At 40.2% G+C, this 25,719-nt stretch overlaps 1 protein-coding gene across 1 annotated transcript in view; it reads right to left on the bottom strand.

Annotated features, from left to right (window-relative positions):
* PCDH15 (protocadherin related 15) overlaps positions 1 to 25,719 on the bottom strand; it is a 383,291-nt gene that overhangs the window by 141,338 nt on the left and 216,234 nt on the right. The window contains exons 12-15 of the mRNA XM_042862789.1: positions 17,620 to 17,754; positions 16,537 to 16,686; positions 8,743 to 8,936; positions 3,381 to 3,513 (exon numbers count right to left, since the gene is read on the bottom strand). Coding sequence (XP_042718723.1) covers positions 3,381 to 3,513; positions 8,743 to 8,936; positions 16,537 to 16,686; positions 17,620 to 17,754 — 612 coding nt within the window. The remainder of the gene's footprint in view (positions 1 to 3,380; positions 3,514 to 8,742; positions 8,937 to 16,536; positions 16,687 to 17,619; positions 17,755 to 25,719) is intronic.

Genomic DNA, 25,719 nt, shown 5'->3' on the forward strand with positions numbered 1-25,719 from the left:
CTTATGTGACATCACAAACAAGTGACGAAAACATTATGACCACTTGGAAGGTGGGATTCAGCTGCAATTAAACTGATTATAAATTAAGGTTCAGACAGCATCGGATAGCATTTAGTATTGCAAAGGTGTGCATACTTCTTCCAATGCTGATCCATGTTTTCATGAAAGCCATCAGTGGCAGTACAGGGAATAGGTTTATGAAATCCATAGACAGCACCAGGAGACAGGAGGTACTAGTGCATTAGATAGCGTCAGCAGAATTCTGATCACCTTACAATGAAGACAGGAATGGACAGGATTCTGCTTGGTAAAAACAAGGAAAAAAGCTGTTAGACAAGACTATGAAAGCTTGCAAAGATTGGATGTAGAAAATGTTATCAGAGAGCACCTATGAGGACAACAGTAGATCCTGAATCATTGAAACCACATCACTGCTTCTGCCTTTAGTGGACCTTTCCATACTTTCCCATTTAGGGTATTCTCTTAACCTTACCTCCAGAGGATCTGCTCTCAACTCACATCTAAGAATCTCTCAGAGGTTCATTTGTGGTCTACACTCATTTGTAACGAGACATGAGTCACTCAGAAAGACAATCAGAAATAAAAAACTGCAAATAATAGCAAGTTATTATGTATGTAAGAAAAAGATTTAAAATCTTCAGTTCAAAAGAAAACAACATCCTACATCCACTGTTTCTAGGTTAATTGTATACAGGGACTTTATACATAGTACATGTCACCTCTTTGTTTGGCACCACACCTGGACCACAATAAGTCCTATTTCTGTACTGCAGACTCCCAGAAAGATGAGATTTGCATATTTTAATTAACGTCTGGTAAAACGCAAAGCAATAAAGCCTCCCAGGCATGCAATAAACTCTGGTTTATTTACAAATTAATACAGAGAAGATCATTTAATACCACATTACTTAATCTCAACTGCTGTTAATTAAAACACCAGTCAGAATCAACGGGTTATATTATAAAATAAATAACAGATATATCAGAAATAACGTTAACCTTCCCTAAATTCCTATATCATTCCCTACCATTCCTATATCAGTAAGACCACTCGTGAAATTAAAAGTCATCATGAAAATTAACACGTGACATCTATAAAATGTTTGGGAGCTGGTAATATTACCCATTTAGAGGCAATATCCCAAGCTACTGTTAAAATTCCACAAAAAATAAAGGATGACTAGCAGATAGCCTCACCTGGAAAAGATTTCAAAAGCTTAAATGCGAAGTTTATGAATGTTTAAAATGTCCTGGCCGATTTTATGCAGGAAAGAAAAAAGGAGAAAGACAGAAATATACTCCACACAATAAAAGTCCTTTAATACAGATGAGCATATTAATGCAGAATGAGGAAGCTGAGTTAGCTCTATGAAGACAAAGCAACTGCTTTCCATGTTCAGGACCATCAGTCCTGCAAGAGAAACTGTCTTTTACAAATCCTGAAGAGATAAAGCTACACATAGTTGTCATTTAAAAATTAAGTATTTTTCATAAACAAAAAGCATACAACTGAACTCAATTCAGGCATACTGCACTGGTAATAAAATAAATCTACACTGCAGTAACAATAACCAAAAGACAGCATTTTCTGTGTAATTTCAAAGCTCTTAAAACTGATGTATTTCACTCTTTCCCAAAAGGGTAATTGGTCCCTTCTGGCATCCTGGCCAAGTAGCAAGAGAACAGTCACTGCTCTATCACCAGCATCCCAGCTGGGCCCTGGCCATCTCCCAGGCTTACTCAGCATACCTTACACCAAGATACATTTGGAAAGAGTGCCTAGGCAGAACATTTGGTGGAAAGTTAAACATTAATAAAGATGGATTATTCCAACAACACACTTCACTTTCTAACCACATCTGAATCACACAAAATCCTGAAACACTAGAAACTGCAGAGGCTTTTCTGCCTCTGAAGACTACTCACATCTTTGGCCGCACATTCTAACACCTGCCAAGTAAACGCAAGTGTTTCTGCTTATTGGTGTGCTCCTGATTCTATTCTTTTCTATGGTGTTTCCAAAGGAGAGCAGCTCCCCACCAGTGTGGAGAACGCTCCTGAGCAACATGGATCTCTGATTCTGAACTCACATTAAAGTTGCACCAGCAGCTAATTTTCAGTATTGAGCTAAATGAGTCATTGTCCCTCAGCACAGGTGGTATCAGCTTAGCCATCCGTAGTCACCTTCCATCAGTTTTCAGCAGGCTAGTGAAACTTACCCAGTCACCCTCACCTCAATGTTCCTTTATTTCACACCCTTTGGGTCAGATCATTTATTTTCTGTGTATTTACTGAATGTGTGCAGTATACAGGGCCAAACCCCTCAGCTGATAAAGACTGATGCTAATGCCACCAAGTTCAGCAGATTTCAGTAGAGCTACACTGACTTAAAGCAGATACAGGCTACTGCTCCATATGGTTCTGTTTAGCTCAGGTATCTCCAGTCATCTTCCTCTGACTGGCTTTATATAAAGTCTGAATATGGAGAGAGGGAGAGAGAAAGCCAATCTCAGGAGAGCATGCTGCACTGAGTTTATCGCTTCAGACTTAAGACCATAATTATTTCATAAAAATATTAACGTCCTGATCCCCAAAAAACACACTGAAAGAATGGTAATTTATCTGTCTACTTTGCACAGCTGGCTTTCAAGACACAGCAGCACAAAGCACAAAAGCTTGGGGAACAGAAAATAAGCCAGCAGAAAACTGATACGTCAACTGTGTAGCACCACACAGAGAAACAACATGGGTCTGCAAAACAGGTTAATGCAGCATTATTTATAAACAGTACTGGATTAATGTGTTTTCACTGCTTCCACCTGCAGAGCTATTTTGGGCGGGATAGTTGCTCGGAATAGAGATGTTTGCAGAATGAGGCAGTGAAACCTGCTTTTTGTCAGCCTGTAGCAGCAGTTGTTACACGCACTGAAGGGAGTAAGCACCTTTGGATGCTTTTCAAAGTATGTCAGGCTAAAGAAGGGCTGAGCGCCAAAAATCTTCCTGAAATTCAATGGGAATGAGGTGCAGAAGTCCCCAAGTTATTCTGATTTGATGGCACAAAAACACACGAGAAACTCAGGTTTTTTTCAAGTTTTAAGCCATTCATGACATTCTATATCATAAATTTCATCCAGTGTGCAGCCTATGGTGTCTTTTAGCACATCCAGTGCCAGAAAAAAAAGATCTTCCAGAAACATCCGAATCCATTTCCTATACAGTATGTGTAAAGGGGCTGTTTACTACAAATAGACATTCTCCCTAGAAACCATCCTTCTCCACTACATCCAAGGACTGAACTCCTCATGGCATGGACACAAACAGAAGGAACATGGTGAAGGCTTACAGAAAAGCTTCTGTACCTGCAGGTTTAACAAAATGGCCCCAGTCCTCATGGCCTCACTGACTTCCAGGCTGTACATCAGCTGCGGAAAGCGGGGAGGGCTCTGGTTGTTGGGTGGAAGGACCTCAATATAAACAGTAGTAATAGAGCTCCTGCAATGAGACAAAAAAAAAATACAAGTCAAAGTCAATACATCAGCAAACACAAGGCAACCATCGTCTGTCTTGCTCTTTGTGTTCTCTGCAAGTCTAACAATCTCCCCTTGCTCCTTTAAAAGCTTCAGGACATTTTTTCATTCCCCATCAATAGGAAACATGGCTGCAACATTAATAGAGGAAAAGCTAAATAACGTCTCTTGAAAACAAAACAATAACATGTTGCTGCATTCATCACTGTAATCCCTTGGTCCACAGGATGACAAATCCTGTGATGATAACTCCTGCTGCTAAGCACAACATCTCCCTGTAGCATCCCTGTCATGGTACTGCTTGCTTCCTTCCTTTGTAAGAGAGGGAACTGAAAGCACTGTTGGAGAGGTAATGCTGGGAGGAAGATGATGCACACAAGCAGGCTGCATCAGTGCAGTGGTTTGTGGGGATAAATCAGGTGAGTTAGCCAAGGCAATACAGGAGGCTTCAATGCCACTGAGGAGACATGGCAAACCCAGACTGCACTGAGCCACTAACACCAATGTAATGCAAAACACATCCCAGTTTGCAAGCTCAAAGCTCTCCTGGGAACCTTGAGACTCGCTACAGACCTTACACAATTGTGCTGTAGATACTCTTGATATTCAACTACTCCAAAGTTAGAGATGAAAACTGAAAGGAAGATTTGGATCAAAGGGACCTTTCTTACTCCCCATCTTCCAGCAGCAGGATGACAGGCTGATGGGTAGGGTGTTCACCTGGTAGCAGCGGCTGAGGTGCTCTAAGGAGATCATGGGGCTGCCCCTGCTGTCTCCAGGAGGCCCTGAGAGGTTCAAGAAAGCTCCAGAAGTGGCCATCCAGCAGCTGGACATCAGAACCTTCAGGCACCTGCATCTTGGCCCAGGTGGCCAAGAGGGCCAACGGCATCCTGGCCTGCATTAGGAATGGTGTGGCCAGCAGGAGCAGGGAGTTGATCATCCCCCTGTACTCAGCACTGGTGAGGCTGCACCTCGAGTACTGTGTTCAGTTTTGGGCCCCTCACTACAAGAAAGACATTGAGGCCCTGGAACGTGTCCAGAGAAGGGCAACGAAACTGGTGAGGGGTCTGGAGCACAAGTCTTACGAGGAGCGGCTGAGGGAGCTGGGATTGTTCAGTCTGGAGAAGAGGAGGCTCAGGGGAGACCTCATTGCACTCTACAACTTCCTGAAGGGAGGTTGTGGTGCAAAAGGGTCTGGCCTCTTCTCCCAGGCAAATAGTAGGACCCGAGGAAATGGCCAGAAGTTATAGCAGAGCAGGTTTAGGTTGGACATGAGGAGAAACTTTTTCTTTCAAAGGGTGGTCAGGCACTGGAATGGCCTGCACAGGGAGGTGGTGGAGTCGCCGTCCCTGGTAGTGTTCAAGAGGCGCCTGGATGAGGAGCTACAAGAGATGGTTTAGTAGCTTGTGGCACTGATAGGAATGGGAGGGTGGTTGGACTAGATGATCTTGCAGGTCATTTCCAACCTTGTGATTCTGTGATTCTGTGATTCTGTGTGAACAACACACTGCACTGCAATGAGCCCTCAAGGTTTAGCGGTGCCATGCCACGATGCCTTCCCAAACTTCCATCAGTGCCCAGCAGCCCTGCTAGCCATGAGCAATCCCAAGCTTCTCATCCACAGAGGTGCTGCAGTGCCTAATCACATCCAAGTGTCTCTGGAGTATGTGCTGGGTTTGCCTGCTTCTACTAACACAGGGGATGAGAAATCTTGCTGCTTTGATTCTAACAGCCAGCTCCTTATTTGATGTAATCACACTCAAAACAAATATGTAACCTGCTCTGAAATGCATCAGCAAATGACAAAGCCTCACCATCCATCTTATTAGGAAAGATTTAAGAAGCTGAATTTGCAGACTAGTGGCTCAATGAATATAAACAAATCCAGCACATTCAGGGGAAGACAGACACAAACAACTGCAGTTGCTTACTCAGTGTAGACTACCTTGTTACAAATGACAGTCACTTTCTGAAATTCCCTGCCTTCTTGTCTGTGACACTTCATCATATCCCATTAATCTGAATCAACATTCCTCATTTACACTCTTGGAATAAAGTAATATCATCACCAAATGATGAAAACCAGATACAATGAACGAACAGACAAAACCTGAGAACTCAGACTGCATGTTTTCTTGAGATAGCTCATGACTTTGATACACACAACCAAGTAGTTGAATTTTAGTGTGCATTTTTCTTCTACTGCTGAACATCTAATAAAAAACGGCTGTTCTTTATCACTTCTAATTCTGCTACATTTCAATAATGCTCAAGCTGATTCATTGTCTATCAAGGTCTTTAAAAAATGGTTTCTGCTCACTACAGTAGTAAGCAAATTTTCTTCAAATCTTTAAGACAAGCTGACAGAAATAAAATACTAGCAGGCTGCAAACGAAAAGCAGCATAGGATTAAATAGCTACTTTTTTTTTTTTTTTTTTTCCAATTTCAGGTGGTTGGAAGAATCTACACTGTTATGGAAAAAGAAAAGGCGCAGAGCTGACAACTAACAACTGCAGTTGAGCACGGCAAGAACAGGTGAACACCCTGAAAAAAGAACAGGGCAGAGGAATTGAAAGATGTTGACAAAGTCACAGAAAAGCAAGGAAACAGGTTTTATGCTGCCCCAGCTAAATGGTAATGCAAAGAAAGCACAGCCCACAAACCACTGAGACTGCATCACCAACTCTGCTTTAGCTCTGCATGCTTTCTACATACCACTATATTATACAATGTCTAATGAATATACTTATATATACGTGGGCCAATTTCTCTTTGGCCACACTATCTCTGCATAATCAAGTCGAACAGAAAGTATTCTTTTCTTGTTATAGATAGAAACTGTAATAGAACTTCACAGAAAACCTTGTTTTATGCACAGATGCATGTCAAGAATTTAATGTGCCCTGAGAAAGAGCTAGACATAAATAATTTTGATTTATGTTAGTGCTCAGAGAGGCTACAGAACTGCTGCTCTTAAACCAGCTTTCATACCTGGCCCTTGCTTTGTACAGAAGCAAAGGGATAGTTTCAACTCAAGTCAGTTTACACCTGACTGCAGTCAACCTGGAACATTTTGTATTACAATGCAGAGCTGGGAAGAAATGCCCAATTATTTTAAGTTACATTAACGTCCTCAGCATATTTATTTATTTCCCAGGGAACAAGCCTTCCTACCTGCACACACACAACATCTGCCCATTCCAAGGAGCTTTAGCTTTTGGGTCTGCCTTACCAAGGCAATGGCAAGGCACTTAACACAACGTGACAGTTTTGTAGATGAAGTTGCAAGAATTTCTTGCAACCCCTACTACAAGACACCAAGCACTTCACAGCAAAAAAGAAGGAACTGATATTTAAGTGATGGAAAAGGACAGCTTTAAAGAGCTCCAAATTGCAGCTCACATAAGCTCATCCTGACTCGTTACATAAAATCATAGGAGGCTGCTGAAAGCCCTGTCAACTCAATTCTGGTTTTCCAATCTCAGAGGAAAAAAAGAGCAGGAAGGCAGCAATATCTTTTTGCCCAAATCTACTTTGCCAAACAGGTTGAATTCTTCACACAGTTCCTTCTGCAGTATCTCGCTAGAGCTCCGTGAATTTTTAACCTTCACAGACACACTATAAACAGCCTTGGGCTCTGAATACATCTCAGCTCAACAAGGCCAGGTCTGCCCTGAGGCTGCATGCCCCAACTACAGGAACACCGCCTAGATGCTGAGGTTTGTGGTTACACAAATTGAAAGCTATGAAGAAAGCTGTATGCTGTAATTCCATAAAAAGAGAGACAAGGAGAAGTGATAATAAAATAAGAGCTTTTCCACTTACAAAGATTATTTCAAGGAAGATGTTGTCAGAGAAGGAAGTACTTCCTCCCAACACATCACCAGAAATATGTATTTTACGGCAGAAAGATTTCTCTAAATTAACCTGAGAGCAATCAACATTGTACCACAGCAGCCACCACTGCTGGCTGGCCATGCTGCTGGCTTCTGAAGCTCTTCTGAAGTTGCATTATTGACTTCTGTACACCGCTTAAATACTGTGTTAGCAGAATACAGCACTAAGTCCACAATCTTCTCTTCAGCGCTGCTAACAATCTACTATCAGCTCCCCTAAGAGATGGTTTATCAAGAAAGCAAGCAACAGAGGGAAAGGAAGAAAAAATTCAATCACAAAACAGTGCTATCAGATATTAGTGCTATGAATAGCCCAACAATCAGAACACTTCAGTGGCTGGAAATGCTGTTGCAAAATTTATGCAGAAGAGAATGAGCTGTTTGTTTGAAGACAGAAAAGAAGCAGCAGGTCCCAAAGAAAAAAAAACAACTCACAAAACAGAATTTTTACATTTACTTTCCTTCTTACCACCTCCCTGAATAAGAGTGGAAAGTCTGTGGGAAATTCAAACACTGGAGACTACAGCTCTCTATCACACTCTTTGGACAACGAAGTCGATGCATTATCAATACATGAAACTAGACAAAGAATATGAGAGCCACTTCTATGCAATTCCCTCGTGACATGACAGCATTTGTGCACAGCTGACAGATGCAGAATGCAAAATCAAAAGAAGCCCATCAGTGAGACTAAACATCTTTTGTTTCTTGAACATGAGAGGGCCCTGTTCTACCCACAGTAAATCTGCAGACTGCTTTTATCTATCAGCTGATGGAGAACCAAAATAACTGTGCTACGAACTAAGGCCTCGGTGGGGATACTGTTCATCATTGGCACAACTTGTCACGCATGCCGCAGCACATCCTCTATGTGGGAAGAATGTCTCCAGATCAGCAACCAGACTGTTTCTGATCCTTTCTGCATCACAGCAAGCTGAACACAACACAAAGCACCTCCTTTCTCACTTTTCTTCCTTATAGCCCTTCATTTCAATTTCTCTTAACAAATGTGTGTGCACAACTTCAGCATAATGCAGACTTCAAAAAAAAAAAACAACACCATTACAAGGAAATGAAGTAATGAAATCTATGTACTACATGTAAAATACAAATAACTAGAAGTAAACACATTAAACTGATTTCTAACACGACACTTCTCCAGAAAAGAAGCCTTAGACACCAAAAAGAACACAATGAATCTTATTCCAATTCAGAATTATAGGTGTACAGGCACACCACACTTCTTATGCACCGCTAAGCACTGATTAAAAATTAGTTTCATGATAAGATGAATTACCTTCTCTGTGCAGGAGGAGCGCTATCAGATGCTTTGACAGTGAGAGCATAGGATCGCCCCACTGACAGTACAACTCCTGGAGCAATGGTGATAAGGCCTGTTCGGTCATTGATGATGAAGTCTCCCTGATCCCCAGCCAAAATTTCATACACTATCTGTCCATTGGGTCCCTCGTCCGCATCTACAGCAGTGAGCTGCAATTCAAAACCAGAATGTCAGCATGCGTGATTCAGTGTTGTATTCTAATAGTTGTTTGGTTGTTTTTTTTTAATAATAAGGTAACTTATTAGGGATAAAGGAAGCAGAAATGAGAGAAAAATTTCTATAGTACAAGAAGGATTTAAATGAAGAATATAAGTGGAAGAACATCATGGAACAGAGAAAAACTGCTTACCTAGGATTGCAAGAAAAATTATTTTAAGAAAGGAACTTTAAGAAAACTAATAGAGATCAAGTTTACTCTCTGTGAAGTGGAATTTGTAGCACCCTGGAAAAAAAAAAAAAAAATTGGGGGATCCTTCCTGTGTTGCAAATCTAACAAGAGGGTCATTTTCAACTACAGAAATTTTCCATCCCACTCTACACTGTTCAAAGCCTGATATCCAGGTCTTGCTCTAAAGGTCCTCATCATATGGAACTGGGGTACAGTGTTCATTTTACTCCTCTACGCATACCACAGAGGAAACCAAATGGAAGAGACGTGATAGTTGTTTCCATATGGACACAGATGTAACAGACATAACTATGCACCTCACCAACATGCAAGGCTCCTTTCATTACATGACACCACCTATCTGAAGAGCTATGCTTATGGGGGGCCCAGTTATAAACCCAAGTTTATAATTTATTTTATTATTATTTATTTTATTATGTACTTCTATGTTGTTGCCTCTACAGCATCTCTCTACTGGAATTAAGCCTTTCATACATAGTATTTCTGTGACAGACTTACGTAATTACGATCCTCGATATGTGAAAATTTTAAGGCCTAATGATTTAGACACAAATTTTAATGATGAACATGAGTTTGTTACCAGTGAAATGAGGAAGTTCGCCTTTTGTCCATGGAAAATGCAACAGTTTTAGCCCTCTTTTGTAGCACGCCATGAAAAATTAAACATCTACAAACATGTGGCTGGAAAAAAATCTCAATATTCATATTTGTTTGCTTCTTGTTGAAGTACCAACTTCCCTCTTCCCAGCATAACACGAGCAACTAGCAATCTGAAGTTTCTTATCAGATTTCTGCCATAACATATTCAGAAGAACACATCCACGCATTAGTCATGCCAGTTGGCTGTCCAGGCTCTTAACTTAGCTCTTTCATCTCTCCACCTCCTTTACTCATGCTAAGGTACATGCTAAACAAATACAACTTATTCAGCGTACGACACAGCAAGCTGGTTACAATGCCTATCTCTTGAGCTTTATTTTGCAACTTAAAATTACAACTTAATTACAACCTTCAGAAAACAAAAGGCTGCATAGTTTTCAGTTAAATTTAGGGTTGAACTGCTGAAATTAACTTCAAGCCACACCTTACAGGCTTTCTAAGTTGACTATCTTCTTCCAATAAGTGTCACTTTGCTGATAGGTCTATCAGCCACAGCAGGCAATGCCAGTGATGCTCATGTACCCATCTGGCCTGTACCAACAGCAGTGGAGTTGAAATGTCAGCAGCTGACGGCTCAACAGGCTCCCGCTGCTCCCAGCTGCAGCTGGGAATTTCAGTGTGGAAAACAAGAGGCACCAGCAGCTATAGTAGCAGAGCCCTCCTGGGGATGTATAAAGCAGTGAAAAATCTCAGCCTCAGAAATGATTTTCTACAGAAAGAAAGTGAAAAGAAACCAAACCAATCTGCCCAGCTTCTTGAATGGTCTCTGTTGGCCTGTCCACATTGGTTTTCTCAATGGAAACAGTCATGCCAGCAGGCTGACTTCAGTGGGGATTGCAAGGATTTAAGGATAACACATGATCACAAAGCCTTTGTGATGACCATGAAGCCAACGATAGGATCAACAGACATCACCTGAGCCTGGGGCAGCCAACAAAGCAAATTCCTGTCAGACACTCTTTTCTCAAAAATTTCTCTCAAAAATTTAATGAATAAATATCCACATGTTGTTTTTCAAGAACACCTCTCCTTCTCTATCTTCTTTTTAAATTCTGAAGAAGACATGCTACGAAGACTGCACTTTGGTAGTGCGCTTTACATTTCATCCATATCATCTCCTGACATATCAATACGCTGACTTTCAACAGTCAGACAGAATCAAGACACCAGAGCTGCACCCTCTTACACTTTAGAGCTTAAATCCCTCTTTAAACTACTTCTTTGACGTACACATCTGAATGCATTCATCAACCTTGCAAAAGTAACCATCAAACTAAGTGACACAGTTAAGAGAAGTGTTACAACAACATTCTTTACTTGGAAAGTAACAGACACAAAAAGACAAATAAAGGCTTTATGCAAAATACAAGCTCCTAAGCATTTAATCACAGCATTTGGAACAAGGCCAGTTTTTACAGTGATGACATGAAAAAGGAAATTAATTGTCTACACAAGTACATAAATTAATAAGGTTAATTAAACTCACAAATTCCGAATGCTTGAAAAGATAAGTGATTTGAATAATATTTTGGGGCAAAAGCATGAATAAAAATGAAGTTTTACAGCTGCCATAATACATGATTCTATAAATTCATCTCCAGCTGTCCCAAACCGATACGGTTTCATAGTTAACATGATTTTAGAAACACGTCTAAAATGTATGTGAAAAGAAGTTCAAAACAGGATTTATTTTACTTTCCTAAGAAACTTTTTACATCCAGCAGCATCAGTTCCATTACATTAAAATGTAACGTACTGCAAATTTTGCAAAATAGGTGCATATATATTCTACTACAGCAAGAAGTAACATTCTTGAATGGACGAGGGAATATACAACTGTCTCACAGCTTACAAAAACATATTCCTTGCCACTGCATAAACTCTGTCCAGTCTTACTTGCACTTGGAGGAAAATGCACTTCAACAGCTTATCTCCACACTTTCTCTAATGACACCTTCAGTGAGCCTTCCCCGCAGACACAACTACCAACCTTTCTTGCAACCCTATGTGTTCCACAAAATTAAATGTTCAGCAGAACTGGTCTAACTCATACTACCCACAGGAGCTGCACCGTGCCACAGCACCTCCCCAAAACAGTTCTTGAAGCCACTGTTTCAATGAAGCATGTGCAAAGATCCCAAGTCACATTCCATACACAACTATCTTGTGAAAAGTCATCAAGGAAGGGTATACGTGTAATCCGGACCGATGCACCAGGGAAAAGTGCTGGGCTTGGTCTCTTCCAGCTTAGAATATTCTATGGTTCTATGTTTATACTGCAAGTGCACTGACTGAGAAATGCAATCGTAATCCAGATATTCCCCCTGTTAATAACATTTACTGTGTAGATAAATTAAAAATTAAAAATTAAAATTAACATGCAATGGACTGAAGGCAAAGGGTTGCAAATAACCATGTAAATAAAACGTCAAGTGTGACTCAGAGTCAACTTGCATGAAGATTTTCTCTAAATTGTTCTGGGGGTTAACAGCAAGGTGCATTTGTTACAGGCTGGAAGCTACAGGCATGAGCCACGCTGCAAAAACTCAAACACATCTCTAATAAATACTTCAGTATGCGTCTGTATATGAGGATGGCTCAGGTCACATTTGAGTACGTGCTGGGAATGAAAGGACACTGTTTAAGAGACAAAGTGATCCAGCACTGAGAATCCACACTTGAGGCACGAGAGCAGAACAGTCCCAGAGAAGGTATTTATTTAATGGCCCTAAATAAAATTTGTCCCCATGTACAACTGGAACTACTGCTACTGTTCAAGACTAATTCTACTGTGAGCAAAAGACAGATGATTGATAGATTTACTGCCTGCAGCTTTTCCATCTTTCATCTTTCGCTTCTGACCTTCACCACAATGGCCATTTATGCTGAGCTGTGTGAAGTTAAACACCTCGTTTAACCAACATTTGGGGCACCTCCTCTAACTTAACTTGCACGGACCGTATAAGAATTATTTCAACGCTCACAAGGTAGTCAGGCACTGCACTAATTCACTGCATATTGTACTATCTGTTTTCGGCCACAGTTATTTAATTGTCCCTATGGGAGTACCTCCGCAAGACCTATAAAATGTACCTATAGAATGTACCTCTGCAACAAGAAACCAGGTAGAAATTAAGACACAGATATAAAGGAAAATAACTTCTGGGGCTTTTTTGTTTCATAAATTTTAAGCCTAGGAAAAGCAGCATATTCTTTTCAACGGCAGTTCAGGAGTTTTTCCTGTAAACAGAAGATATAAAAAAATAATAATCCACTGTAGTTCTTAAAGGCTAAGGAAGCCTTTTAACCCTCAAGCAAGCCTGCATGAAGATCTTGGTGGATTATGTCTTTGCTGTCTTCTGTCCCTTCTCAGAACTATCCTTTTTTTCTTGCTTAATATTTGCTGTACCCTGCATAGCATCCATAGCATACCCTGCATACTGTATAGAGAAAGGAAATTGTCTAACAGAGTGAATTGAAATGACTTATATGAAATATTATTGCTTTGTGGCTGCATACTCATCAGCATGTAGCTGGCTTAAGCATCTGAATCTCTAGGAACACAAAGCACTGACAGAATCATGGAAAACAGGATAGAAAAACTGTAACAATATAAAAATGCTAGAATTAAGTACTTGAATAGGTTTAATATTAATCAGTCTTGCAAGTGATAATAGTTATTTACCACACATTTAACTGTTTTAAATGACAGATTTCTCAAACAGCTAAGGTGTAATAGGAAGCACAATGAAGTACCTGAAACAGACAGAACACACAGACTTTTCAACTTAACAGAGAACCTATTCACCTCAACCAAAGTCTTGGACAGCTGCTGCAAGCATTCAGAGTAGAGAAACGAAATGCAAACTTCCCAAACCAACCCTATTGCTAATTCCCTGATGGTACAGCTGTAGTCACTGCACGAGATGTCAGACAGCACATATTTCACACTCTCCTGTGATATGCTCCACCTTTCCACAGGCTGCACCTCAGCCTTGCAACCAGAGTGTCAAAGGCAAATCACCCAACCTACCACCATGCTTGCAAGGAAAACCAATGCAACTCAGTAAGATGTAACTTCATTTTCTCTCTTTGGCTCTCTCCTACTAAAGGCAACAGGGAAAGAAGGGAAACTCCTTGAAAAAAAAGCACGTAAAAAAACACCAACAATTTCACTCATAATGAAATTTTTCCCTTGCTATTTGTGGTCATTTTCAAGCAGAGCCAAAGGAACAGCATTATTTTTAAGAGTGTACTACATAGCAAATACAGAATTTAATAATTTTCCCCAACCCCAGGAGTAAATTCAAAATTGTTTCCTACAAAATGGGATAACAAGCAAGTACCAGACTGGGGTTCTTTGAACTTATTCATAGTACTCCACTCAGCAAATAAATCTTAATTCTTTTGTAAGCTCACCATAATAAAATTGAAGAGGCAATCAACATGAGAGCAATTGCACTACTATAGTAGAAATTAACTTTTTTTTTTTGTTTGAAAGATGACACGCTTAACACAGGAAATACTGTCTTGATCATCCTGAAAATACAGTCTGACTGTGGAGTTAAGTGCAGGGCAGTGCTTATCTGTAAATGATTATGAGATTATAGAAATTCACCGAGGTCACTGTTCTTTTTCTAACCTACTTTCTGAGATTAGAGAAAGTGGTTTTTAAAGACTAATCACATCTGACCTGGGTAATTTTCCTATCATAGCTGATAATCACCTAATAGCTGCAAAACTCAGATGATTCTTAAACTGAAAATGAGTTAGGGTTATGAGATGTTTGCTCCACGTACAGAGAACAAACCAAGTATATAATTAAAATCAGTGTACAGCGCTTCAGAATAAGAAGCCTGTTTTCCATTTCAGAAGGTATTTGTGAAACAGAAACAAGCAATGACAGGGCAGCACACATCCATCTTCCTGGCCTAAGGAAACAAACAGGCAACCCTGTATAACACAATTGGCCTTACAGAGCACTCTTCTCGCTCCCTCCCCAAATGAATCATTTACTGAGGAACTTATACTTGCAGTTTTCCTGCTCTTTTTGCACATCTCCAAGGCTGATATAGCAGAGAGTCTGTCTAAGCCTTTCAAAGAGCATATTCCTTTTAAAAGTGTAAGTACTTTAGCTGTTCTACTTCATACTAAGTTTCAAAGAAAGGTCGGTCAGCTCAGAGCATCCTTATGGCCAGCCTCAGGTACTGCAGCCATTCCCTTTTCACATGGGCTGAAATCTCGTTTAGCAACAAGTTTTGCCTCGTGTTTCCTGGTACGTGCAGCTCCGACCAAGAGGAAACATGGTTTAGACATGAGATACGTTAAATCCATAGCACACTACTTTGCCTGATACCCTGCACAACAAAGGCCCTGACAACTCTAATGGTTTCTTTCTGGACTAGTGTGCTTACTCTTTAGGAAGAACCATCAATCTAAAAAAAATCAGACCTTTATTTCCGCACCTTAAATATTCTCAATTATAGATTGAGCTAGGAATTTATGAGATGTTGTAAAGGCAGCTCCTGATGTCAATCCTACACACAGCTCTGAGCTCTGCCTGCCTTTTGCTCATTCAGGAGAGCACTATGTGATCTCTTTTAACCCATACAGCCACCAATTCTCTCAGAACTTGAAGCAACTTCTTTTTTAAACTTATTTCCCCCCAAATGTTGCTGAAAATGTCCTCAGGACTCTCAATGATCCTTTACACGCTTGTAGCCCAGACTGATGAAAATATAAAAATAACATTACCAAAGATTCAAAGATAACAAATACAGCCAAGCCCATGAATTTCAAGTATGTCATGCGCCAAAACAGTGAATTCTCTCCTAATCCAGTTAAACCACGGCTGACTTCAAATGTATTATATTTATGAAAATGGTATTACTTCAATCCGATGATTAATTCTTTTTGAATACTCCTACTTTCCTTGAATGCCAACCACTACTAACATCATCACACAATCACAGAATCTTGTTTTCTCATCCATTAGGGCTGGAAATCACTCAGGAAGATGGCTCAGAACTTAGAATCATCACCAGTCACTATTATTTCCATAAATTTCCATGCAACCTTGTTTCACCTCCTTTCTAGATTCAAACATAGTACCAAAAACATCCATTACAATGGCTACCCTAGCTCTTCTGCTTATGAAGGCTGGCATTCAGTACACTTTCTACCACTCAATTGCTCTACAGGCAATTTAAGATTGTCTAGAAACTGTTTTATGACATGATAAGACACTTCTGGATATCTCCTACAAATGGTTTGGTTTGCCTGCTTTCCTAACATGATTTATTTCAGTAGCCCTCCGGCAATTTAAAATTTCCTTAAAGTTAGGAAGTTTGAGAAAACGCCTATCCCTGTGAGAGATCAGGCCTGATGCTAAGGGCTAAGAGCTAAGTAAGTACAGGAGAATGTTTTTTTCCTCTTATAAGGTTTTTTTTTTTTACAGATGGAAACATTTCATAAAACTTTGGATGAATCAGCTGAAATGTAGCATTATGTCTGAGATGACTTCATTTGAGGAAACTCTTAACAGGTAAGTAATTAATGAGGCAGATAGAAACGCACAAACTTAATTTCTAGCTGTTTCCAGTGCATGTTCAGTGTGTATCGACAAGGCTGCCCGCCGGTAGCAAAGAGTTAACAAAACAAATAAAAACCATAAACATTACCTTTATAACGCCTTCCCCAGGCCCCATATCTGTATAAATCTTGACGTTGTATGATATATTGGAGAAGGTTGGGGAATTATCGTTTGCATCAATCACCACGATATTGACCGTCACTGGGGTACTCTCCTGCACGCCATCAGAAGCTATCATCTTCAGGAGGAAAAAAGGGCAGGCAAGAAACATAATTTAACAATGTATTCTTAAGACAACTGCAACTATGAGAAAGCACAGTATAACAAGTAAAAAGCAGTATTTAGCTTTACATTTGTTTTCTAACACACAGCAAATTACAAGAAGCTTATATTGAGCTTGAGTCAGCAGTGTGTAAGAAACAGGACAAAAGCACCTTCAAAAAGTACTGTGTCAGAAAAGCAGAAGAAATGAGAGGGAGTGGCTGTGTTCCAGGGCTGGGATCTGAGCTGGCAGGACGTGCAGCAAGTCCCCAGCTATGCTGGACACCTTGAAGGAGCAGGACCTGGCCACAGAACACCGACCTGTTCAACAGTGCGTGTCTCAGGCACTGTAATATGTAGGATCTGTCGTCCACCTATGTTGAATTTCAAAGACAGCATTTTAATGTGGGATGTGAAGAGCTAGAAGGTCGTCCTATGCCACAGACAAAAATCTGAATTCTCTCTCTTTTCAAATGTGTTTTGCCTATATATCCTTTTGCAAACTGGCTTAGAACTGTTCCAGGGTTTCCTGACTGACTGCTAACTGCCTCTACTAATACAGAAGTAGAAAGTAGAGACATCATGTTCCTAGCCCAAGGGCTAAGAGAAGGCAAAGTTGGCCTCAAGGCCAAGCATAAAAGAGGAAGGTTGGACTGTATCATGGTGGGTGGCAAAGAGCAGAAAACAGGCCTGGAACCGTTGATATGATGCCAATACAGGGGGATCTTAAATCTTGCTATCAAGCTGAAAACATGCTTTTTGGAAGAGAACACCGTTGGGTAGTGCCACCACTTTGCCACTTCTTCTTCACCTCTGTCATTTTAATAACCTGCAGTGGTGTTACAACTAATTATTTTTCAACCCATGCTCTGACTGATGCCTGGTATGCCTTCAGAAGGACTGAGCTTACCGAGAAGGTGTAGAGGTGCTGGGCTTCTCTGTCAACAGGCTGCAGCAGGGTGAGGTAGCGGGTGATGCCACTCTGGGTCACAGTGAAAAAGGTATTGTAATCATTCAGGAAGAGATGGAGCTGTGGGTCCTTGGTCTTTAAAAAGAAACAAAACCACCACATTCTACTATTAATTCTTACACACCATTAAGTTTCCAGTTACTCAATGCATGTGCTAAGTCTCATCAAAACCTAAATACCCAGAAAGCAGAATACAACGATTGATGAATCTATGAAACTGTAAAAAAAAAAAAAAAAAATAATAATAATAAAAAAGAGAATAATTAAAAAAGAAAAGAAAAAAAAAGCCCTTAACAAAATGTTACACACTGATCTGAAAAATCTTATCTGCTTGATGAAAGAGGTGTTAAAAATCTTTAATGTATAAGGTAAGTAAACCCAACCAGGAGCAAATAACTATCTTCTTGTTTGAGATGACTCGTTCCTTTAAATAGATTTTCAAGCCTAATATAACTAACTTAACAGCAGCGAGAAACCAGATCCAAGTATCTGTTTTCAATCATACTGGAAACAAAACAAAACCTATGTGGATTAATGAAGCAGTAACACAGGTGGGCTGGTGCAGTGAAAAAGGATAATGATACGTGTTGAAACATACCACTAGACAAATGCTATTCAGGGATTTTCTTTGTCTTGGACAGAAATCAAAACATACTGATGCGAGATCTCTAATTTCTCAGTTGGTCAGATCAAAACCATACTAGAACAATTATGGTACAATTTTCAGTTTGGAAGTAACGTTTATGGTAACAACAACAAAATAAAACCAAAGGCATTGTACTTTGTTAGTCAAGGCTTCTCTAGGCAGCCTGCTGGGGGGACATATTATGCACTGAGAGATTATACATTGCCCCACAACCGGGCAAGCACCAAGAGAGGTAATGTAATGCTGCTGCAGCATGCAAGACCACAGACAACAAACCTATCGTTAGATACCCTGAGCAGGCAGAAATACCTTTTGGTGCAAATGGGATCTCAGCTAAGACAAAAGAGGAAGAAAATTCCTGCCATAGACAGAACCAGAAATTATTATTCAAAGAGAACAGAGCAGATAATTAAAGTCCAGAACCTCAAGCCAGTTCTGTCCTGAGCTTGCCACCTGGCTAAGAAGCTGCAAAATGGACTTGCTATCCTGAGTCCTTACCCCTCAGTCACTGGATGCAAACACAGAACAAACAAAGGGGCTTTTAGCACCGCATTTCCTGGTGTTTTGAAAAGCCCTACAAACTACCACACTTCATTCATCTTTTGAAGAAAAGCTGTTGGAGCTGGGCTTCAACTTGGAGAAAAGGCCCTAAGGAGACTTCAGTGTACACCTTCCAGTATTTAAAAGAGCTTATAAACAAGAGGAATGACTTTACATATAGACAGATAGTGACAGTGCAAGGGGGCATGGTTTTTTAAACTAAAGGAGGAGATTTAAGTTAGCTATTTGGGAGAAAATTTTCACTCAGAGGGTGGTGAGGCCCAGGCACTGCTGTCTAGAGAAGCTGTGGATACCTCATCTCTGAAGGCATCCAAAGGAAGGGCCCTGGGCAGCCTGATCCAGTGGGGGGTAGCCAGCCCATAATAGGGGGGTTGCAAATGGATGGGCATTAAGGTTCCTTCGAACCCAAGCCATTCATACAGAATCACAGAATGGCCAGGGTTGGAAGGGACCTCAAGGATCATGAATCTCCAACCCCCCACCACATGCAGGAACACCAACCTTGACATTTAATACCAGCCCAGGCTGTCCAGGGCCCCATCCAACCTGGCCTTGAACACCTCCAGAGATGGACAAGGCATCCACAGCCTCTCTGGGCAGCTGCTCCAGCACCTCACCACACATTCTGTGATTTTCTGTTATTGAAATGACAGAAGTGCAAATTGTGACCAGGACTAAGTATTTATGTTATCATCCTCCATCTCTTTAGAGATAATTTTGTGCTATTAACATGATTAGACTGCAAAGGTTATTTCACATTACAATTAAATTTGAAAAAAAAAAACAACATTATCTCTTATTGTCTTCTGTATTCCAATAAACATATCTATGCCCTTGTATGTTAATTTAATCCTAACTTAATGCTTTACTCTCAGTTACTCTTCAGTTTATTTCTGTTATATGAGGTGATGTGAGATTATATGGGAAGAAAGAAAATGCTATTTGGAAAACACAAAAGGCTATGGGACGAGTCACGTAAAAATTGTATCAAACCGTCCCGTATGATGTGGAGATGAGGCTATTACGAAGAATAAAACTTAACAGAAAATCCAGTGGCTGCACAACTTGATAAGTAGTTTTACCAGCTGTTTTTCACTGCAATGCTACAGAATGTGCCCCGTATAGAGTAAGATGCAACGGTTAGCTACATTTAACACATTATCCAAAGAAGTAGCATTATATTCTTCACTGAATGATTTCTCATTCTCATCTGATTCTCTGAATCTGAAATGCTTCTAGAAAGTTAACACCTGCCTTGTTATTATTGTCATTTTACACGAATGAAAAAAGAAAACAGACTACAGGAAAGTTTACCAGTCCCTACAACCCAGCAGGCAAAGACACTCTAACTCTAACATGCACTAAATGTTGTAATAGACAACTATGAGGACAGACTGGGACAATGGAAGGAGAAAGAAATTTATTTTTAGCAATCCAAAATACTCTGAAGCACCTATTTTTGGAAGGCTAAGATTTTAGTATTCAAATGTAAAACCATCTCAGTTACTGAGTGCTACTTGAAAGAAATATCAAAGTGTTCCAAATCAATGGTTTTCTACTGCCCAAAGCTTTGCTGTAACTAAGCCAACTTTCAGTAAAATTAAAATGCATTTTACACCTAGCAATGCAAATAGTTATCTCTTTTTTTTCCATGCAAAATTATAGAAGGTAACTGCCAATAATTATTCACTTTGTAGACAGGATAAAGTCAGTCAAAAGTTTAATTTCCAAATGCTCTGGCTGGTTGTTCCGGTTCTTGCTTGCCATATCATTTTGAACACTAATACACAGTATTTTTTCCCCTAATTTGTTATTGAGAAAAAACAATGGATAATAGATAATTCTATACACTCCAAAAGTCATCTATCCTATTCCTTAGCTATTTTTGTCTTAAAATTTTTTATCCCAGTGTCTACATTAAATCAAATTTAATGCAATAAGTACCTGTTTTTACTATTTCTATACATGTTGGGCATACAAAGCAATTTATTTTCTTAATAATTGCAGTGGTTTGCCTTTACATTTTTAACACGCTTCATGCTGAAAGAAAGTCTGCATGACTGTGCACACATCACCTGGCAGATACTATGAATGAACACAATTATGGGAAACAACTCATTCATGCTGCCTACAAAATTTCTCATGCTTTAGTTTCTTAAACTATTATTTCAGGTGGCTTTGGATTGACCACTGATACCAAACCAAACTCCTGATTGATGTGAACTGGTTTGTATCTAATAAATTGTTTAGCACATGATTTTAAGCAGAAAACTATCAGAATCCACGTGACTAAGTAAACACGTGACCTGCAAGGACTATTTCAAGCACACAGTGCAAACCGAAGATGGTTTACGTGCTTTAGACCTCTTAGTAGACTGTATGGGAACTGCTGAGTCACGGCCTGAACCTCTGATTGATCACCTGAGGTGAGCAACAAGTCAGCCAGAGGAGCACAGGTGAAGGCAATTCAGCTGTGCTGCCGGAAGGGGTGGAGCCAGGCTCCATCTCTCCTAGACCTATTTAAGAGCCGGCTACCACTAGGGAAGGATCTCTTCTGGAGATTGGCTCTGCTGGAGTTTTGTGAGTGAGCCTAGGATAGTGGTGAGCCTTCTATTTATCCTCTTTTTGTTATCATAGTCTGCTTTGTCAAACTCTTGCTTATTTCATAATTATAGCACCTTAATATTCATTGATTATACAGTAGACACTTCTTAAAGGAAAAAGAAAAAAAATACTTTCTGTAATAGTGAAGATGTATATAAAATATATATAATTATATAAAGAGCATAAGACAATTATAACATAAGCATAGCACAACTCTTCTGAATTGCACAGGTCTACATCCCAGGTGAACTTGATCTGGTGTGTTTAAAGGGCTCTTTGCAAACTTCAGGACAGGAGTGATATTCTCAGTCTCACAGAAACACTGACGGGGCAGAGAATAATGAAGGACAGGGGAAAACATATACGTAAACACCTAAATCACACAATTCCAACCAAAAATAATTTTGCAAACATAATACCATCACCTATGGGAATGGCACCTGATACAAGCTACAAAGCAAAAACACCTATGCAAAATGAATGCAAGTAAAGAAACATAAACCTACCAGTGATGAATGTTGTATAAAAGCAGTACATTTGGGGGGAAAAAAAATGGTAATAGACAAAAATACGAGATGCAAAAAGTGCTCCCATGCACTACTGACAAACAAAGCCTGGGTTTAAGTTCGTTCTGCTTGAATTTTTCACAGAAACAAACTAAAGTTTGAAAACTTGTGCTGATGTTTATGTTACCTTTCTCATTTTCTTTTCCACTCATTGGAGCTTATGGCTCCTTCTAGAAGAAGCAGTTTTCTACACTTTACTAAGATCAAAACAAAATTGCATGATATTGTCCAGAATGAATGAACAGACAACATGTTTCAACATTCCAAAGGACTCAGCTGAAAGAATATATTTGGCTGTTAATTTCTCCAGGGAGCCAGAACAAGCCCCAGCTCCACTGAGTATTTCATGATTTGGGCATTTTTCCTGCTTCATTTCATTATGTTCACTTTTCAGATTTATGGAAAGACAGTCTAAAATCCAGGAGGGATTTGTGCATCAGAAAGGAAAAAAGGAGTTTGCTTTGGTTGCTAAATACTGGCTGTGCCAAGACTAACCACTGCCTAATCCCTTCAGTGCTATGAAGAAACACAAAAATGCCAATCTTGAAGGAAAATAGCCAAGGAGTTCTGCAGGGCCTGATGAGCCTGGTTCTCCAGGTTCACAGTAGCTTGGATTGAGCAGAAAAGGTAGACACAGTGTCCCGAGTGCTTCTCCTACACCTTCAACTTTACTATTAAGATATTATGAGACTAAAGCGCAATCTGAACATGAGCCAACAGTGTGCCCAGGTGGCCAAGAAGGCCAATGGCATCCTGGCCTGCATCAGAAACAGCGTTGCAAGCAGGAGCAGAGAGGTGATTGTTCCCCTATACTCAGCACTGGTGAGTATACACCATGGACGCAGTACTCCAGATGAGGTCTTACCAGGGCAGAGTAGAGGGGGAGGATTACCTCCCTCGACCTGCTGGCCACGCTCTTTTTAATGCATCCCAGGATGCCATTGGCCTTTTCGTCCACAAGGGCACACTGCTGGCTCATGGCCAACCTGTTGTCCACCAAGATGCCCAGGTCCCTGTCTGCAGAGCTCCTCTCCAGCAGCTCATCCCCCAGCCTGTATTGGTGCATGCCATTATTCCTCCCTAGGTGTAAGACTCTACACTTGCTTTTGTTGAACCTCATCCGATTTCGTACTTTCGTAGAAGAAATTTTTCCTAACATTCAACCTGAATTTCCCCTGGTGCAACTTGAGGCTGACGACTTCAGCTGTACAACTGTTCAGGCAAACAGAACCCATGGAGTAGAACAATAAGTAAAAATCCTGAGTAAGCAGCAGAGATAAAAGCCAACCTGAAAAAATTTTGTCAGGGTACATTATGAATTTTTTTGTTTTTCCTATTTAACTACTTTTATTTCTTCAAAGTAAGGTCATTAAATGATACTTAATTGTACAACTTAAAACCAGCAACAGCAAAGAAAGGTCCACCATTTATGCCATCTCCACTTAGGAGGATATTATGCCAGAAGACTAACAAGAGAACCAAAGTTGATGCTGAGCAATGCTTTATTTCCAAATTCTTTCAGGATTCAAAAAGGAAAGAAAACCTGTCTTTATAAATCCTAAACAAAGAAAAGCAATATTCCTTTCTCTTTTGGTAGTGTTAATGGTGATATTAAGGGACCGTTACATTCACGAAGACTATTTTCTGAATTAATATTTTGTAATGCGACTGTTAGAATGTCACAGAAGTGCCATACAGGGACAGCAGTAGTTTGAAAACGCACCTCTAGGGAAAATACTGGCTGCAAAACAAGTTCAAACAAAAACAGTGTAAGTAAGATACAAGCAATCAGGCAAAAATCAGATCAAAATGCTTTGGTATTTAAGATGTCTCAGTATTTCTGGCTTATGGTAGGAATCCACTGTTCCTCCTTATCTGCATATGTTCATGAAAATCCATAACCTTTTAAGTTATATTTCAAATTTGTCCATTCACTCATCAGAAATCCATATTTACTAAGTGCACTCACTTATTCTTTGTTTTGCCCTTTTGGTTTGGGATGGAGGCACCTTCATGTAAAATAATCTTTCCTTTACGTTTTCCTTTACGTGTTCTCTAAAAGCATGAATGCTGAGCAACTACCAACCTAGTCTGACTTCAACTTCACGGACATGAAGGATAAGGCAGGAACATGATCTGATGAGGAACGGAGGAACTCCCCTGCCTCGGGATCTGCAGAAGCATCTGGGTTACTACACAGATGCTTTATGAATGCATGCTGGCACACGTTAATGCCTCTGAACATAAGCTGGTACACTTTAGAAACATGCCACTGTTTTGAGTTCTAATGAGCAATGCACAAATTACCTTGCTCCTCGAGTTTATTCATCACGACACTGTGTGTGGTATCAGTGAACAGCCTGGCAGTCAAGCAGCAGTAATAAATGTGAATGCTGATTAGTTTATTTTGACTTTGAAATTAAATCCTGTCTTTTAACGTGGTTTTATTTTTTTGTGTGCTTCTATGCGATTCTACAAGATTCAGCACACAAGGCAGTAAGGCAGTTTCTGTACAGTGTTTTTCCTCAACCTTTTAAAAGGAAGTATCAGAAATTAGTATTCTCCTGAGGATGCAAAAGAGTGAGAAAGCAAGTGTCTTGAGAAGCCTTTTGTAAACATCAGTCAGACCATTCAGTTTATAATTCCTATCTCACCTTCAATTTACTTTGGTCTTAAGGTACTCATGTAGCTTAATTTAATTTATGCCATTTAAACAGACTACTTTAATTATATCAGCACTTGACAGTGGTGTTCTAGTTAAAGGCCCATTTGAAACGTCACATCTATGAATTAATTTTTGGAAGGTTTATAGCAGGACCACATTATAATTCCTAGGAGATTTACATTTAGAAGCTGAGTTGTATTTGCCTAAGATATACAGTTAAGATGACCACTTTCTTCATACACTGATCTGAGGGCAGGGAGTTACTTTAGTAAGAAATATAATCTTGGCTGATTTGTCAATTAGAAGACCAAATACACTATCTTTGGTCCATGCCACTACTGGAAAATAACTTGCACCAGCACGTAGATGACTTATGTCAACTTCTCATCAGAAATCCCTATTTTCTAAGAGCATCAATTTACAGTATGGGCTGCTGAGACAGAGCAACTCTTCACTCCTCTTGCCATGTTTGGGAACTGAGCCCTGCCTCTGAACGCTATCCTTCCTTATGGGAAGTGACCCAGTGGGTACAGAGCCATCCTAGCAGCAGGGAGAAGGGCAGACCACAAGGGTCACTGGGCAGGCTTTTGCATCCTTCCTGCCCTGGCACATGGCATCAAATCTCAGCAGGGCCAGAGATTTTCATTATTTTGTCTTCACTTCTGGAGAGGACCGGGGCTTGAATCAAAATTACCATTTTTGCATAGTGCTGGTCAATCCTGACTTGAGTATGAGAACAATGCAAAGCAAAAATAGACGTCCCTGCTGCAGGGTGAGCAGCACGCAGCCTGGCACAAGGATACTCCCTGCCCAGTCCTGCTCCCAAATGGAGTCAAGGCACCAGAGCAGCGCAATCCCAATGCCTGAAACTGTAGCAGGGCAGAAGAAGAGAAGCCCATGATAGAAGCAGATAGCAGTAGGGTTTGGGGAACTGCATGCCCGCTACTTAGTGATGGAAGACTACTCCTATGATTCTGTTGAGAGGCACGGATCAGACT

The sequence above is a fragment of the Lagopus leucura genome, unplaced genomic scaffold (assembly GCF_019238085.1).
Source record: "Lagopus leucura isolate 7727_CA_CO unplaced genomic scaffold, USGS_WTPT01 Super-Scaffold_739, whole genome shotgun sequence".
Taxonomy (NCBI): domain Eukaryota; kingdom Metazoa; phylum Chordata; class Aves; order Galliformes; family Phasianidae; genus Lagopus; species Lagopus leucura.